Here is a 13,374-nt window from a genome sequence, read left to right as displayed (position 1 = left end):
AACATGACATAATTTACAGCGAGCGAAATTAACAGGACAGCTAACCTAATATGACATTTGAGCTTAGACCGACGGTAAACCCCCTGCTATCCTGCCTTGTCACAGTAAATTCTACCGGCTTGACCCATCTCAGCAAAACGACCAAATTAATGTTACTAGCTCGATGCTGCAAAAACCCAAACACAGAGGAGAGAACCAATAAACATCATGCAAAAAGCCACTTATTTGTATTTCCATTTTCTTTGTTGAGGAAAATAATTTCGGCAGCCAAGTGTTGTGTGAGTTCTTGCTAATCATCTGCGGTCGAAAGAATGACGGGCGTTTCAGCTTTGGAATTATTCTAGTGGGCATGACTAGACGATATCGTGGATTCTTACTCACAATAGAAATTGGTGAAGACTTGTAATAATTTATAACGCTTAAAAGGATATTACTGTAATCTACTGTGGGATCTTGTGGAGGTGAAATGAGCTTTGTACTAGATATAGAGAAATTTGCCTGGGTTTTTCGATGAGTTTGTGCAATTTGTTTCGGCATTAGTATTTGAATAAATAAAGAATGATGATGAACTGAATAGAATATTTTAAGAACTTCTTCTGTTTTTGACTATCGACTATGCTATAAATTGAAGGCAGTTATCATGATGGACCTCGAAGATATAAATAGATCCAGACTGACGCGTAATTTGGCTTACCAGGTTCAATATCAGTGTCAAGCAGCTGTCAAATTACATAAGTAAGACGGAGGCAGAATTATAGCCTTAGCCTAAGCACGTGCTAAGTTAGTTACAGCTCCTGCGTAGGTGCCTATATGATATGATTGCATACAATTGAGCATTCTAATATCACTTTAGTGTTTTTGACTGCAAGATTACCTCGCGTATGATTCCCGGGTCATCACAAGTACCGTTCTCAGTAACAGAACCATAAGTATATTTTGGGAATCACCGTTAAACATAGACATACCTTCGTATACATTAATAAGTTTGTAACAACTATCCCCTGCAACTTTCTGCACGGCGAGGTCAGGCCCGCCCCTCAGTTTCACAAACCCAACCCTTCTACCCTAAGGGCAGTATCTCAAAACTATAACATATTCAAAGTGCCATAAACAAACCGCCTTTGGAGCAAAACTCGTAAATCACCAAATTCGCCTTTATGACGATTAATTAATCAACCAGACAATTAATTAACATCGGCAGAGAAATCGCATATTGCGCATAATTGAGGCATTTCGGGTCGCGGTGACAGACCTCTATTGTGCAATAATTACTGCCCAGCGGATTAGATTTACGAATCCCATACAGATTTGATACAATTATCTAGTCAAGCCGCGTGCTGGTGACGGCACCGTAATTGGAAATTCTGGGGATTGATTACTTTTTCATAATAGATAATGTTGGTGTGGAACTCAAATTAGGCTGGTAATTTATGTTTTGGAGTTGCAAGAAAACTGTTTTGATGAACAATCAATATGGATCTCTACAAATAAGTCAGAAAGTGAAGATAAAGAAAGGAACAAAAAATCTCCGCTACATTTCGGATTGTCAATTTCAGTCTAGCTTCATTTGGGACTTCTTTAGGGATACATATATTAGTGGTAATATAGCCACACACTCTGGCAACTCCACTAGGAACAAAACACGCCGAAACACTCCAGCTGTCAAGTCCAACTTGTAGTGACATCTAAAGCGTTTTTGTTCGATGCCTTGCGAATGACAAAAGTAACAAATCTATTATTATTGTCTTATCTTCGTGAAGTGGGTCGACTAAACTTGGCACCCTCTTTATCTAGTTATCCCATAAATCATTTTATCCTGTCGCTTTTTATTATGGTATTTGGAGGACGATGGTATGGTGTAAGTTGCTGGCTGGTTAGACATCTCAAGGACGGAAAGGCATTCAGTGCAACGTTAGCTTAAATTCCATACTGACCGTGCCCAAAGCATTTTATAGGAATATTTTTTAACACCAAAAACTGTTAAGAATGTCATGTCAAGGTACCTGCGTAATATGGCAGAAAAAAGTCAAATGTGCTGCAAAAAAAACTGCAGATCTCACCCTCATCCCAGGCTTCATAGCATTGGTTAGCATAGTTAAGCAAAACTAGTTTTAATATTTTTAAAAGAACCTTTATCAAAAGACGATGATTTGACCTATGATCTGAACTCACGATTATCCAGCACCCATGAATTATACAATAGTTACCCGCTGTTATCTCATGCCTTGGGTCTGGCTACAAAAGGGCCTTTTGTTTCCCTTATCTCAATGCGGTTTGATTAAGCCATTGTGTATCGCGAAGCCATTTGTTAGTTCATTAAGAGAAAGTACAGAAAACTTTTTACAACTTGAAATTGAAGGATATTGCCGGCATAATGTCGGCGGGCGTAATTTGCGAAGGCGTTTTCCCTATTTGTCCGACTTTGTTTTGGAATTTTCGGAAGATTAGATAATTAAAGGAAACGTCGAAGTAAAGATTTGTTCGTTGCTTAGCAAAATAAATTGGGTATTCGCTTAAAAAAACAAAGGATATTGAAAGGCCTTTTTGGCAAACATTTTTAAACGCCCTGGTATTTACTAACGAATTACGCATGACTTTGTTGTGTTCAGTATCAACAGAGGTAACTTAACTTATTAATATGTGAAAAATAAATCACTAGTTGAACATTAAATTGAAAACCACTCATCAGTGCATGACGAGTGAATATTTTAAATGCCGATCATTATTGAAGCTACCAAACATAATAAACCTCAAAAACGTAATACTTCCACAAAACGGGACCATCAAACATGTAAAGGGTCAAACCACTAAAATATTTATGAACTAATATTATTCAACAGACCACAGACCTACATACGCGTACAAAGGCCAATCAATCCTTCAACCGGGATATTCGGCAGTCAATTGGCGACCAAGAGCGTGAGCTAATAAATTTGGCGAAACATTTTATTGAAACACATCCGGGTCTCTTGGGCAGTATTAATACCCGGGCAGAGTATAATTTATGCATCACCACGATCCGGGACGTTGTTCAGGCATCACGGGCTCCTACTTTGGTACTTGTAATTTAATGTATACTTTGTGTATGGTTCTTGGAAATGTGACGGACCGAATTTTTTGGAGCGTTATATTTTACGACGACAGCGATTTATTTCAGTTGTGTCATTGTTGGAACAAGGGTATGTAGTGTTTTTATGAAAGTGTTCTGTTGTCCATACGGTGTTTAAAAGAATCCTTAATTAGCTAGTACTATATTGAGTAACATTTACATAACATTTCGATTATATAGTAACAAGAACACAAAATATTTACCGACAAACATGCCACAAGTGTAATCAAAACAAAAATGACACAACAACAACATTTAACCAAAGAAACAAAACAACTAAAACAAAAGAAGAACACAACAAAATTAGCGCCTGAAGCCCTTCGTCAACTAAGGTGTCATCAAAAACAAAATTTCATACAAAACGCGCGACAAGTGTTATTACAATCCCAGACTGTCATAATATTAATTTGTATGTAAAACATGGATATTACGGCGCCATACGGTGAACTCGTTTCGTTGCTGATGCGATGTAATGGCCTGAAAATGAGACTGCGATCGTCGAATTATGTGCGGGCTGTGTCTGTGTGTGTAGACTTGTGTAAGTGTGAGTCAGTTTTGGACGATGATATTGAGTCTGCTGCCTACTGTTTAATGCGTGTCTATAAAGAATTATTGAGTCTGGAGAATCTGCAATCGATTTCTCGTTTACCTGCAATAAAATTGATCATTCATGTTAAGTAGATCAGTTTGATTGTATCTTTCACAAAAAAAGTTCAGGAATTAAACAAAGGTATAAGTCCATTGATAAATTAATTAGAAAAACTGACACAACATCTCTATATACCACAGATAACTCCTCTCCATTCGTTATCATTATTATCACCGGTTTTTTTACCGTCCCACTGCTGGGCACAGGCCTCCTCTCACACAGAGAAGGATTGAGCGTTGACCACCACGCTTGCTCAGTGGTGATTTCAGACATTGTAACCACTCCATACCCCAAAAATAATTCAATCACAAACACAACACGTAATAATCTCAATTTATCCGAAACAACATTCAAAACTACGTCCCTTAAGTTATAAAATATCCCTTTAGCTCACCGCAGCTCATTAACGGATAGCCAATGGATAGTTACGCCGAGTTGAAAATGAGCATCTACTTAAAAGTTTAGGAAACCCAGAACTGCTCGGTACAGAGGATCTAAGTTTGAAACTCACTGAACTTTGGACAAGCTCAACATGTTTTAGAAATTATATTAGCGAAGAGTTTTCTTGATGTAGTGATGAATTTTGTGAGGCTGACTTTTCATTTGGATGTTTGTAACAACTTAGGTGGTGAAGTTATGTGGTTTATTTTGCTTTAATTAATTTATTTAAAAATACGATGATAAAAAATGCACTCTCCCAGTTGACAGCGATGGGGACGAATTTTTTGACGCTTTTTAGTTGTTTGTTTTACTAGGATAGTTTTTGATATTTATTGTAAATATGTATTGTAAATATCTATATTATTTTAAAATATTTTATAAGTACAAAATGAAGTTATTCTCATTCTAAAATTAAGCTACTGATGCGATTTTGGGTAAATACCTAATTCTTAACTCTGCTTAACGGGCAATAGTTTTCTTTAAATTAGTACATGAATTAGGTATTTACTCACTTCGTCAGATAAATAAATACCTAGAAAAGCACATAGGAATTCCGAAGTAAAAATAAACTGCCACCAACATGGCCATTTCACGATAGCCTTCCCCGATAAGCAGCGAGGATTCAAGTGACAAGCAAATGCTGTGCCAATTAAACTAATTGCACATCCAATCGATAAGGATCTTCGCTGCTCCACCGTTCACTAATTGAGGCATGTCCGGTCATTTTGTTCGCTAGCTAAACTTCCCGAGGTCGGCTTGTTAAGGGCCAACAAATTCGGAAATCGCGTCCAAATGTTAACGAGAACCAATTTGTGGGTGGTATCGACCCCGGCCGCACTCCTGGGATTTGAGAACATAGTATTTTATTAGCAGGTTGATTAGTTGTTTGTCTTGTTCCAGCCTGTTAGGGACCCCTGTCTGTTTTTCAAGTACTTCGTTAGTTATGACGGTTTATATTCGGGGGCTTTGTGGTTTTCATCAGCTTTATTTTATTCGGGCAACTAGGGTTGTTTCTGCAGAGTACCCAGCATATTTATGTGTCCTCTAAAGGGATAGAATACCTAACAATGATTTCATTGCAAACAAAATTGAGCGAGTTTTCACCCGAATTGCGAAGTGTTAAAACCATCAGTCTAAATTCTTCGTGACTGAGTTGACTGGCCGCATAAACATCATAGACACGCTAATCTCCTTGACCAAAACACCAGGGGCGCATAACAGCTACGTCAGTTTAATTTTCCAGTAATCAAATGTGAGCTGATGCGATTTTGAGGTTATGTCTCGCCCGCGGCCATGACGCTCCGACGGCCGCCATATTGAATTACCGCGTAAACGTCATCATGACGCGCGTTGGAGCGAACTTTGTGAAATTGCAGGTAAAATATCGTTGGCAAGCGAGATATACCGGGGAGAAATGTTTGGGTAGAACTACCGGATTAGACAGATCATCCCTGCGGGGAATGGGCGTAATTAATCCCGTGTCGGGACGAGTGAAAATAATACTTGAGTCAGCAACAAGTTCTTATTTCTGACCAACATAATAAGAGGAGTTAGTAGGTATACTGGCAAACAAAAATATTCATACTTTGTCACATTTCTCGTAGTATTATCATGCCTTAAGCGAAATTGTAGGTATTTTCCTTAGACACATTGTTTCTCGGCAACCCATAATCCTTAGATATTATTTTAATGTAGGAAGCGCACGTAAAGTAGCAACATTCAGCCAAGATTGCCAAACCAGCCTGCCAAAAGCAGTAATTATGAACATATCTACGAGTTTAGGACTACCCCAGCGTTTGTGAACTTGGCAAAGGATTTTATTTAAAACGCATTAAAAATTAAGAGCTGCTTCAAGTGCAGCCAAAGTTTCAATTAAGTACTTAATTAATAATTGTAATTGCTTGTATTCGTGCCCAAAGCCCTATTTGCCCTATTTGGGTATTATAAAAGTTCACGATCTAACCAACCATATTTAATTCCTCTATTTTTAACCCCCGACGCAAAAACGACGGGGTGTTATAAGTTTGACGTGTCTGTGTGTGTGTGTATGTGTGTGTGTGTGTGTGTATGTGGCATCGTAGCTCCCAAACGGATGATCCGATTGTAATGCGGTTTTTTTTGTTTAAAAGGTATGTCAGTCGGGAGTGTTCTTAGCTATGTTTGGTGGAAATCGGTTCAGGTCTTCAAGGTCATCAGCTCGTTTGCTAGATGTGATAGGAATGTTACACGCTCAGTTTACTTGCACGTATATGTGGGATCTGAAATTTAAACACTAATGTCTTTTGGAACCACTGAGCTGGTCTGCTGTTAGGGCACGAAGGTAGGAGACGTAATCCTGAAGTGCCTTTTAGTAAACTCATCGAGTTTGGGCTCGTTGAATTTGTCTTGACGAGTTCTCTTCATGTTTCTGATTGACGAGAACCTGATGCTGGAAATGGGATGTGGCGGATGAAATCCTGGAATGCCGGAATTAAACGGATAAACCGATTTATATTTTTGCTGAAAATCTAGAATGTCCAAAGGTGAATCTTTATTGTTTCTCAATCTGTGCAATTCTCCCAGAGCCAGTTTGTCATGAGGATTGTTAATCAGCTTCCTTTGGCCGAGATCGCAAATAGCGACCCCATCTTAAGATAAAATAAATTAAATGAAAGTAGGAAAAATTAAGGAGCTCCTTTAAAAAGCATGAAATAAAATTAAATTATAAATTTAAAAAAACCCCCGACCCAAAAAAAGTACGCAATAATTATGACAAAAGGTTAAAAACGCTAAACCCTATAAAAAGCAAAAAATAACTTTTAACACTACGTAAACTAAATTTTGACGTGTCGGGGGACCGCTTTTTACCTTCATAAATACTTACTTAAATCAAATGATACCTAGCTAATTAAAACATTCGTTTAAAAAAAACACGTATCTAAAGTAATGAATTAGAGCGGTCCCCCGACACGACAAAATTTAGTTTACGTAGTGTTAAAAGTTATTTTTTGCTTTTTATAGGGTTTAGCGTTTTTAACCTTTTGTCATAATTATTGTATCAATATGAACACAAGTCTGCTGCGCACCATGCAATAAGTGCTTGTAAACTGATGTTATTAATATATCTCTTTTTCGGGTTCTCCAAGAGTGTTCTTTTTCATTTAGACAGTTAACAATGCGGTCGAAACATTCAACTGAAAACTGATATCAGAAAGCTTAAAGCTCCCAAACAAACTACCTTAATTTTTCCCACAAACAGCTCCTATATTTCAAACTCCATATTAAACTCCATTGATGAAAAATAGGGCGAGCAAATCAAATATATTTTCCTAAGACACTGTTATCAGTAACGTCACGTTCACCTGGCGATGTTAATAAAGGGGACAGTTTTGAATATCCGGCCCGCATCTGCCTACGACACGGCGAGCGCCAATATTTTCATACGATATCTGGCCTTTATTTTATGAACTGCAGTGTAATGGCTGCGAAATGTTTGGGTATTCGGTAAGATAATGGGTCTTATTATTGGTTTGTGTGATAATGTGGGGAATAAATTGATTGGGCGATATGTAATTTTGTTTGATTGACGCAAAGGTAATGAAACAGCTTTTCGAAAATTTACAGACTATAAGGTTTTTCAAACAACATGCTCCCATAAAACGATTTTATAGCAGTAGTCTATGCACAAACTCACACTACACAGCTTTTGTTTACCCAATTAATCTTCACTCGCTCCCAAAAACCGATCGATATCAAACTTTTTACGCGCAACAAAAACTGGCCGAAAACAGATAAAAAATATCAATAGCCAGAACACGCGGTCCATCAATACGGCTGCAGTAAAAAGTAAAAACGCAGTAAAAAAGCCGTCGGTTTTTGATCCTAAAACTAAACAATAGCAATAAAGAACAAAATTTTGCCGTAAAAATACGGCGTTGGGTGCAGTCCGTGGGGTCGTGTCGCCACGTCAGCGGGTTCCGTCAACGGTAATCCAATATGGCGGCTTGGACATCGGCTGTGGTACAAGCTCAGCATAAAGCCGAAATTGTGATGTACATGCAGATTTTTGTGTTGTGGAGAGAGGTAAATTTGAAATAAAATGTGCGATTTATTTTGGAACGGTTCATACGAACGAATAAAACTTGACTTTGGTAACTTTTTTATGAATTTTAGTACAAAAGACTTAACTTTAACTTTATTATATATTTAAAAAAAAAACAATTTAAACACAATTATGGTAGATATAAGAATTATGGTACCTTTAATAACTAAATATAAGAAATAGTTTATCCGTTAAAAGCTATAATACCACAGATATAAACAAAATATTCTTGCGTCGAAATCAGAACTACTCACTCATAACATCATCCAATTACCGTATTTCTCATCGCTCAGACCAAGTCGGCAGATAGAACGATAAAATACTTTACTTTTGCCAACTTTCCTTTTACTATTTTCGCTGAAATTTTATTAAAACGTGATTTTTGACAACACTGCAGCAAATCTGAGATTGCTTTCAAGATTTATGGGGGAAACTTGCAAATGCAAACGAAATGACTTCTCTTTGGTCGACATTCTTATATTTCTAATGTCCGTAGGCAAGGGTGTATTTCTACGGAGTAATTTTCGCTGAATTGCATTACCTACTCTTTTCCTACGGTATTCCAATTTTGCGTAAGTAGCAAAAAAATCGTTTACAAACATGACTATCCGTATAATAGTATACTCAGTTTCATGTAATTAGTAAAAGATTTTGTGTATAATATTATGTTAGCAAAATAGCCGAAATAAAGGGTGTCTAACTTTTCTTGAGATTTATAAAATGTTCGAGTTCTTTGACGTCTAGCCTAAATTGAAGAAATCCTCTCCTTAATTATCTCTATTCAAAACTAACTTCACAACTCAGCATTCCTGTTCACAAAACTTTACAAAACGCTTAAACCAATTAACACACATAATAACAATTTTCAGTAATTCTTCTGACTCTACAGAGGCTCAACTCTGAAATAATGGCTTCAAAACTTTTACGATTTAACTTCAGGAATGAGGATAAAACAGATGAAGCCAGGCCGGATTTAGAGTTTGCTTTAAGCGTTTGACTTTCTATGCCTACGAAACAGCGAACCTGGTGTTAAGCGAATTAGCTTCTACCCACTAAAGTCTTTTCGCTAGACCAGGCAACTTTAGAAATATAGGATCACACTAAAGTTGAAATATTTTGGACGCGCAATCCGGAACATGTGCAGAATTCTGAACTGTATAGCAAGTTCGTATTTTGAGCTAAAGTTTCCTTCTAGTGGAGTAGTGAACTCGGATAGCCAGCGAAGTGTGCATGCCTTAAAAATATCTAACATCCTATAGACCGTAACTTCCTGCGGGGCTTGAGCTCGCGAAACTTGGACGCGACACATTATGATTTTGTTAAAGTTTTTATTTGATCACACATACATAGTTTTAAGAATATTATGAGAGGCGAAAAATGTAGGGTAAACCGAGGTATAACTGGCCACTTTCAATTATTAGCCACTGTTGGCGACGCGATTTAATATTATAATATTTTAGCTTTAATTTTAGTCATTTGATAGTAGATTGTATAAACGTAGCACTAGCAACATTTTATATTTTGAGTGGAAGGTAACTGCTCCTTTGTTAAAAAAGGCCAGCCATCTTGGATAAAATTTTGTGCTGTCAGTCGGTCCGCAGAAGCCTTCCAGAGCGAACGCACGCCCCTTTCTGTTTTTATGTCTCGCTACCTACCGTGTACCTTGTAAAGTACTGCAATAAATCGACATTCTGTTACCCATCTGTGCCGAATTTATTTTAAACCATCCGCCGAACCACTACCAATCACATTAGTGGTCATTCGGCCGGATCATCATGTTCAACTCGCCGCCACACCAGGGAGTTGTCACGCGTAAGGCAAGAGCGCGGCTAGAACAAGAACAAAGGGATCGGCGGTCAGCGTGTCAGCAGATGGACATCCAGGGTGATGACGCCGCAGAAGTTGGCCAGAATGCTACGCAGCCGTCATTTCAAACAGCAACCGGCGAAACTATGCACCAGAAAGAATTTCCGTGCACGGAGAATAAAGTGGGTAGCAGCATAAAATCCGAGCCGTTACTGCACGAGCGCGTCTGCGCGCTGCCCACGAAGCCAGCTTATTCCTGCGTCAGTAAAGGCTCTCAAAAATCGCTAAAGTCAAAAAGCGCAAGAATAAAGTTGCAGTTGGAAGCGGCAAAACAAAAGGCAAAAATTCAGATGGAGCTCATAGACAAAACGCTGGAAGCGCAGCTAGCGGAACTCAGCGATGAGGAGGAACTAGAGGAATACAGTTCACAATGCGAAGGAAATGTCCCCCCTCAGAGCGACATAGAGGAGTGGGTGAAGCATCAGAGCAACCATTTCGAACCACAAACGGAGCAGCAAGCCCCCGCGCATGGCATCAAATCGGGTGAGCTGCAGCAGGCAGTACCTTCGTCGACGCCCGCGCGACAACACGTGTCATTTAATCCTCTACAAGGAATGCACGCCGTCCCGCCCGCGCCCGCGTCAGTGCACGCGCCACCGGCATCACAACCGCTACCGCAGCCTGACGACGACACCATTACTGCGCTGCGTAATACGGTTCAAGTGTTAGCTGGTGCATTAAAGGATCTATCCACTTCTAACGTAAACAGCGGACCGGACGCCAGATTACTCAGCCGACTCAGTACGCCGAAGGATTTGCCAGAATTCGCCGGCGACCCGATGGATTGGCTTTTATTCAAGCAAGCCTACGACGAATCCACCGAAATGTGCAGATTCACCGATAAGGAGAACTTGTGGAGGCTGAGAAAATGTTTGAAGGGCTCAGCACGGGATGCGGTCGCCGCATTATTCATCAGTGCCGCGTCGCCCGATAAGGTTATATCGACGCTGGCACTACGCTTTGGAAATCCAGATTGCATCGTGTCTCGAGTCTTACAAGATGTCAAGAAACTACATCCACTACAACCGGATTATCACAAAGATATTGTCCCATTCGCAGTGAAAGTGCAAAATTATGTGGAAGCTGTGAGGGCCCTAGGACGTGAAGAGTACCTACAGGGAGTCAGTATAGTGCCTATGATCTTGTGCAAACTTCCGCCAGTGCTCATATCAAAATGGTCGGACTACAGTTATAACTTGATCGCCGAAGGAAAGATACCAAGGTTAGTCATTTTATCAGATTTCTTAAATGACGAGGCCGTTAAAATTTCTAGCACAGCTAATATTTTTACTATGGGACGAAGTGATAATTTTAAAAGGTCAGATAATTCACGTATACAAGCAGTGCTTGTTCAAGACACAGAAAGTGTCACTAAATGTTTATTTTGTCGTACAGCTAAACACAAGCTTCCCGATTGCAAACAGTTTAAAAAGGCACTACGCAAAGTAAGATGGCAATTTGTAAAAAGAAACGGCCTGTGTTATAAATGTTTGCTATCACGCCATGACCGCGTGACCTGCGCGGCACCGTCGTGCGACAAAGATAACTGTGGCCAAGCGCATCATCGTCTCCTGCACTATGTTATGAACGATAACAACACGACATCGACATTTATTCCAGATGTGCAAGTACACCGGGAACCGGAGTCGCCGCCGGCGCCGTCGTCATCGTCACCGCCGCCGGCCACGGAGACATTGACGCACGTAGTTGAAAATGATCGGAAAGTGTTGCTTAAAGTTGTTCCTATCAGTGTTCGCGGACCTAATGGTATAGTGTGTACTACTGCACTTCTCGATGATGGTTCCACAGTGTCGTTAATGAGTAATTATCCTTCGGGTCTCAACCGAAGACGATTACATTTTACTTGCAGCATTACATGATATGATGCTATCTTCGTCACACCTTTAAAGCTATAATATCTAAAAAAAAGAAACCTGTATCTTCTGTCTCACTCCCCCCTACTCCCGAGTGCGCCCGCCACTGCTTGTCATTACGTGTTTTTGTGTTATCGGAATCACACCTACTTTCGTAACGGCTTTCAGTAATTTGAAAAATGGGAAAAAGAAAGCGGTCAAGGTCGAGAGATAGTGATTATAATAGTATTTTGCGGAAAGTTAAGAAGTTGGAATCAAAATTAAGGAAAAGACAGCGTTTATCATCATCGGAAGAAAGCGACCACGCGGTTCGTTATTATGATGAATATGAACAATACGCGGATATGCCAGGTAAATAAAAACCTTATTACAAGTGCATAATACTTATAAATTTGGTCAGTTTTCATGCAAATATAATTTAGTGATTACCAAGTACCCACAAATTGTAATATTTAATTTTGTGAGCAATTTGATCGTCGTAGTTAGCCATTCCTACATAATGATAAATAATCATAAGTACCCACTGGTAGCTCCATGTGCACCATGATGAGGAAATATTTACTTCACGTAAATCGTGTAAGTACTATCACTGTGAAAACTGTGTATTAGTTTTTTTCTCCGCGTACATCGTGTCGAGACTTGTTCGTGTTCTCTCCACATTCGTGTTGAGGCTACTTCTCCACATAAATTGTGTCGAGGCTTTTATTTCTCCACGTAAATCGTGTTGAGGTGTTTCTTCTTTTTCTCCACGTAAATCGTGTTGAGGTGTTTTTTTCTTTCTCCACGTAAATCGTGTTGAGGCAATTTCTCCACGTAAAACGTGTTGAGGCATCATCTCCATGTACCTATAGCATGTTGAGGCATCACTCCCACGCAAAGCGGTGTCGAGGGTGTATTTCCACGTTAACCCAGCATTTGCATTAATCTGATTGTCTGAGATCTGATTTCGTTTATTGTATTGCTTCCCCTTAGGAGAAGATACCGCAAATGAGGTCATAAACATCCACGATGATTCTCCGTCGGACCCAGCAGAACCAATCGCCGGACCGTCTACACTGGTTTCAGTGACGGCACCACCTACTGTGCCTACAGCAGAATCGGTAGCATCTGCGCAGGCTGGCCAGTCGATAACGATTGCAGAAGAAGCCCAAGCATCACCGACGGTAGATGAGAATATATTTACATTAGATCCAGATATTCTACAACTACTAGGCGAGGACCCTACCAATCAAAAAAATTATGGAGATAGTCTTCATAAAGACATTGCGTCAAGGTGGACGCATATATTAGTCAACGGGTTATCTAAGGAAACACAAATGGAGATAATGAAATGCTACTTACCACCAGAAAATTG

General features: G+C 39.5%; 1 protein-coding gene across 1 annotated transcript; it reads left to right on the top strand.

The window, feature by feature from the left end:
• The first annotated feature begins 9,710 nt into the window (after positions 1 to 9,710).
• On the top strand, positions 9,711 to 11,969 carry LOC135117167 (uncharacterized). The gene is made up of 2 exons (XM_064035667.1): positions 9,711 to 11,368; positions 11,767 to 11,969. Exons 1-2 carry the CDS (start codon positions 10,056 to 10,058, stop codon positions 11,855 to 11,857), a joined length of 1,404 nt encoding a protein of 467 aa, XP_063891737.1. The 5' UTR covers positions 9,711 to 10,055; the 3' UTR covers positions 11,858 to 11,969.
• The last annotated feature ends 1,405 nt before the right edge of the window (positions 11,970 to 13,374 follow it).

Source organism: Helicoverpa armigera, chromosome 7, assembly GCF_030705265.1.
Source record: "Helicoverpa armigera isolate CAAS_96S chromosome 7, ASM3070526v1, whole genome shotgun sequence".
In the NCBI taxonomy this organism is placed as follows: domain Eukaryota; kingdom Metazoa; phylum Arthropoda; class Insecta; order Lepidoptera; family Noctuidae; genus Helicoverpa; species Helicoverpa armigera.
This window is presented reverse-complemented; position numbering and strand designations above follow the sequence as displayed.